At 36.7% G+C, this 5,558-nt stretch overlaps 1 protein-coding gene across 1 annotated transcript; it reads left to right on the top strand.

The window, feature by feature from the left end:
• The first annotated feature begins 657 nt into the window (after positions 1 to 657).
• On the top strand, positions 658 to 4,102 carry LOC132185424 (B3 domain-containing protein At5g24050-like). Its single transcript, XM_059599198.1, has 3 exons — positions 658 to 709; positions 826 to 922; positions 3,254 to 4,102. The coding sequence occupies exons 1-3, from the start codon at positions 658 to 660 to the stop codon at positions 4,086 to 4,088; spliced, it is 984 nt and encodes a 327-aa protein (XP_059455181.1). The 3' UTR covers positions 4,089 to 4,102.
• The last annotated feature ends 1,456 nt before the right edge of the window (positions 4,103 to 5,558 follow it).

The raw sequence follows: 5,558 nt of genomic DNA, 5'->3' as shown, positions 1-5,558 counted from the left end.
TATTTTTTTTCACAATACACTATTGAACAGATATATACACATGGACGGAGCCGACTTTCAATTTGGAGAGGGATCAAGGGTCAAAATTTTTTTGGAAAGAGACCAATTGACAAAAAAAAAAAAAACTTCAACTTTGAAATATTTTTTTTTTGGGAAAATCCACTTTACACCCCTGAAGTTTCAGGAGTTTTTCAATTTGAACCCCAAAATTTAAGAATTGGCAATGTACCCCTCAATGTTTCAAAAATTTTCAATTTAAACCTTCCGTTACGAATTTCCATTAAATTGGACGAAATTTTTTTTAAAAAAGCTTGAGGGTAATTATGTAATTTTAGAGATTTCCGTCCAATTTGACGAAAATTAGTAACAGAAAATTTAAATTAAAAATTTTTGAAACATTAAAAGAGTACATTGTCAATTTTTAAATTTTTGGGTTCAACTTAAAAAACTTATGAAACTTTGAGGTGAAGTGGATTTTTTTTTTTTTTCTTCTAAGCCTGGTCCCCCCTAAATCCGTTATACGAGCGATCTTTTTCCTAACACCAAAGTAGGTGGCTTGGACACTTCTTGTCCTTCTGCGGCCTATAAATATAGCAAGCATATCAGGTTACGGGTTACACTTGTCTTTTTTAGAAAAAAATTGCTACCTGCGGCGGAATGTACTGTGCCTCTGGACCCTCTGGAACCTCTGGCTCTGCTGCAAGTGCGGGTATGTCTTCTAGTCTAGTTTGCTAAGATATGTTTTCCATGAAACGTATATATTGTTATATGCATTTGTTTTAAAGTTTCTGATTTTTGTTTTTTGCCTGTTTCCTTTTTTAGCAGGACCGGCAAAAACCCACCTCTCCCACCTCTCCCACCTCTATAAGGGAATCTCCGGATACCAAATGACATCGCTTCCGATACCTGTCCCAAACCACAGGTATCTCTTTACACACTTTGACCATATTACCCTTGTCTTCCTCTTGACACTTGAGGTTTGTGTCCCTGAAAATTCCCAAAGCATGACGTCTCCCAAAAACAAACTCAGAGTCACTCAGTGGCGGAGCCATGTTGCCCTTTAGGGGTGCCAAAGATTTTTTCAAAAAAAAAAAAAAAAAAAAAAATCTTTCTTTTTTCCTACCCACCCAGACCCACGGTACCCCCAAATCCTGGAAAAAAAAAAGGCTCCTCCTCCGCCGTCACTGACTCACTTAGATAGAATAACTAAAAACGAAAAAAAAAAAAGGGAGAGAGGCAAGAGCGGCACCCCCAAAGATTTTTTTTTTTTTTTTTTTTTTTTAAAAAAAATTCTTTCTTTTTTCCTACCTACCCAGACCCACGGTACCCCTAAATCCTCGAAAAACAAAGGCTCATCCTCCGCCGTCACTGACTCACTTAGATAGAATAACTGAAAAAAAAAAAAAAAAAAGAAGAGAGAGAGAGTGGCCGGAGCGGCACCGGCGAGAGACGGAGAGAGAAACTGAAAAAGAAACAAAGAGAAACCGAGGAAAAGACTCCAAAGAGTGATCAGGATTTTTTGTTTTTTTTTTTAATCCAGGAAAGTGAGCACATGGGGCCATGGGAAGAAGTTAGGTGGGCAGTGGGACTATGGGAGTGAGTGACAAGTGGCAAGTGCCCTGTGGCCGTGGGTGATTTTTTATTTTTTCATAAAAGTGGTCCAAGTTTTGTAACAACGTTAATTATTGAAATTTGGTTGAAGATTCTAATATAGTTGATTATATTTACTAGCTCAAAATCATGTCAATTACAATTTAATTTGTTTTTATATTTCTTAACACAGAACAACAATTCGTCGATGAAGAACCATTTAGAAGCAATGCAAAATTACTTAACGCGGTTAATTTTTTAAGTTCAATTCCTAATCAAAGTGGTATTGTAATTTGGATATTATGGTTATTAAATATTGAAAGGAAAATTGCTTGGTGGCACCCCCAATATGAATTATCGCCACTGGTTGAGGGCTTCGTGTGAAGTATGGACGGGAAGGAAATTGACCCATGTGCCTCACAAGGTTAGAACACCCAAACCAACCCAGAAGACCCTTCTTCTTCATCAATTTCGGAGACCCAGATGACCAAAATCCGGGTTGACCCCAATGGTGATCGATGTGGGTTCGGATTGAGTCCGTGCGCCAGAAAAGAAAATGGATGGGTATAAAAGTAATTTTAAAAACTGAGTTCGATGGTCAAGTGTTGGAGGCAGTGGCGGAGCCACGTGGTACCTTGGGGGTGCCCCCAAGGATTTAAATTTTTTTTTTTTTTTCTTTTTTTCACATTGTAGTATATTTAATTGGCCTTATTTTTGCGTGAATTTCTTCTTAATGTTCTGTTGAAATTGCACATGTTAGGTATGATTCCCATGATTTAATCTTGTCTCATTTCTTGTTAATTGTTATGCTTGATTTTGGTTGTGGTTGTGTTATACACATTGTTTCTGATGTATTTAGGTATGATTTTCCATTATCCATGAGTTCTTTGCACATGACTAAATATTTGTGCACACCACATGTTTGACAAAATGCCTAAATGACATTCTTGAGCCACTTACCTTGATTCATAACTTGAATTGCTCTTGTTTATTGTCATTATGGTTTAAGCTTTGATTGTGAGGGATATAAGCATTTGGTTCCTTTTTTAGCCTTGCTCAAACTTAACACGCATCACATGTTTGATGTAATATCTCAATGGTGTGTAGTTTTTTTTTTTTTTTTTGTGATGCATATATTGTGTGAATTATCAAATTTTTAGAGTGAAAAAAATTTTAGTAGTACCCCCAATGCAAGATAGCTGGCTCCGCCACTGGTTGGAGGGCACCATCACCGAAATTGCACAGTAGCTAGGAAGGCACCATTGAGCTGAGTTTCTTGTTTACCTATTTGTCCCTTACGCTTTTGCAGATGCGGCAAATACCACCCTGGGAAGAACTCCCAACGCCGGCCTAAGCCCTGGGAATTCTTCGCATTGGATTTTGCTCGCTCTGGAATTCGAACCCTTTGCCAAGCACTTGAGGCCCATCCTTGATCCTTCCATCCACTGCGTACCCTAGATCTGATTATCAACTAGCCAGGAATTAACTTATTAAAAAATTCCTTAGCTTTTTTTTCTTTTTTAATTGTAGAAAAAGCTAATCTTCTTCTTTAGCTTAATTCTTTGTTTTGATCCATTGTTCTCATTACCATCTAAGAATTAAATTTTATCACACTATTCTTTGTTTTCTGAAACTTTGTGCATGATTCCCTTGTTCTCTGTAGAAAGAAAAGGAGGGTGACTCTTGAAGATTTGCGCTGCGATTCTACTGACGTAAATGGGTCGTTCAAAAGGCTCTTGGATGAGGTCAAAGCTGTGGGTAAGAATGAAGAAGAGGCGCTGTCGTTGATGACAGAGAGAGTTTTGATGGACCTGATTGATTTCAGTGTGCGAAAGGCGCATGAGCGAAGGAAGTTCTTGGAAAGCTTGGGATTCGATATCGCTCTTCATGCAACCGACACAAACAGTACCCATGTTATCGACACGCCCAAGACGAAACCCGACTGCCCAAAGGAAGGAGAAGGGAAAAAGAAAGAGCCAACGACACCATTACTAATTTCTTGGGCTAGGAAAAAAATTCGAGTGCAAAGGAACAACCCGAGAATAGTAACACAGCACTCGGGTTCAGGCCCACCAGCAGGCGACATGCCAACAGAGTTGAAGAAGAAAGTAGTAGTGGAGTTGCAGGGAAGTGATGTGAAGATGGTGATCAAAAAGGTGTTAACCAAAACAGATTTGGACGCTAGTTGTAATCGGTTTTTAATACCCAGGAAGAAAACGAGTGTCGAGTTTCTTACTGAAGAGGAAAAAGAAAACATCGTACAAAAGAAAGAAGATGGACTACATTTTCAAGGCATGAAAGTGTCGTTGATAGAACCGAGCCTTAAAGAGTCAAGCATATGGTTGAAGAAGTGGAATGTTGGTAAAAGTATGTCATATGTGTTGAGCTCCCCATGGATTTCTGTTGCCACGACAAACGGACTCGATGTCGGCGATGATATAACACTCTGGTCCTTCAGAGTCGATGGAAGACTCAACTTCGCTCTCAGCCTCTCATAGAGTTTTTTTTTGATAAGTTTAGGTTGTTTTCTTTCCAAGAATGTATAATTAAGAGAAAATGCGTGTAAAAAACAAAAAAAAAATAAATAAAAAAAAATAAAAAAAAAATGCGTAAATAAAAAAAAATAAAAAAAAAATGCGTGTGTATATATATATATTATATATATATATATACACGCTTTTATGGATATATATTTTTACTTATTTTAATTGAATGAATGAACGTAGTATTAAAATAAACTTAAAAATTTTTGATCTATGCCTACAAATTAATTTAGTCCCTTCAATTAAAATTATTTGAACATTTTTAAACAAGCATCCGATAAATGGAAAAATAACTTGCGTTATATTTATATATTTTATTGTTTATTTATTATTATTGCTTCGTCAATGCAAGATTCAATGAATAGTACATGGAAACTGCGTAGTAATCATTAACTCTGTCGGATTCAGCTTGGTAGGCGGTGTCTGATGATGACTCTGATTCTTTCAGTTTTAGGATGTTGCGTGCAGGATGATCTTAAACAAAATAGAGAGAGAAAAAAAGGGGACACCATAAAGACATGAGTGGCTTGTCATAATTAACATGAGAGAAAATAAATCGCTTAAGTGCTGTTATTAAAATTGCATTATGTATGTTATAGTTTAATTAAAGATTAAATATTTTCAAATTTTTCTTTATTTTTTTTTTATTTTGTAAAAAAATTTTAAAAATAAGTCAATTTTAACATGTAACCCGCTTAACATTTGGCCCCATTTATGGAATTATTGAAAACTCAAAGCAATTAGAAGCCACTCATGTCTTAAAAGTAACTTTTGACAAGCATCTACTACCTGCTACTTGCTCTCTCTCTCTCTCTCTCTATATGTATATATATAGAGGATGTGGGGCCGCATTGCTTGGTTTCATGGTCCGACTATCATCCACACTCATGTCTTAAAAATAACTTTTGACAAGCATCTACAACCTTCTACTTCCTCTCTCTCTCTTTCTTTCAATGTCTCTCTCTCTCTCTCTCTCTCTCTCTCTATATATATATATGGAGGATGTGGGGCCGAATTGCTTGGGTTCATGGTCTGACTATCATCCACAATCTCCTACATGACTTTATAGAAATTATTTCTTATTTTTTTAGATTTTTTTCGAATAAAGAAAAAAGAATTGTTTTTCTAAAATGTTGTCATCATTTTACATTGATTGATGAGAAAGAACCCACATAAAATAAAAGGTAAGAGAATAACTTCAATGTGGTCTAAGTACAAAACCCATTCAGTGGTTGCCATATCAGCTGGAACACTCTAATGAATAAACACCCACACCTAATTATATCAGGTTTTATTAATTTTTTAAAAAACATAAATGTAAAGGGTGGCAGAGGGAGGTGGTGGCGGTTTGCTGCCACCCCCATTGGCTGAGGGTGGTGGCGAGCCACCCCCGGTGACCTTGGATCTCTCCCTCTCTCTCAATCT

The sequence above is a fragment of the Corylus avellana genome, chromosome ca6 (assembly GCF_901000735.1).
Source record: "Corylus avellana chromosome ca6, CavTom2PMs-1.0".
Lineage (NCBI taxonomy): Eukaryota > Viridiplantae > Streptophyta > Magnoliopsida > Fagales > Betulaceae > Corylus > Corylus avellana.
Note: the sequence above shows the minus strand (reverse complement) of the source record. Positions and strands in the feature narration are given on the sequence as shown.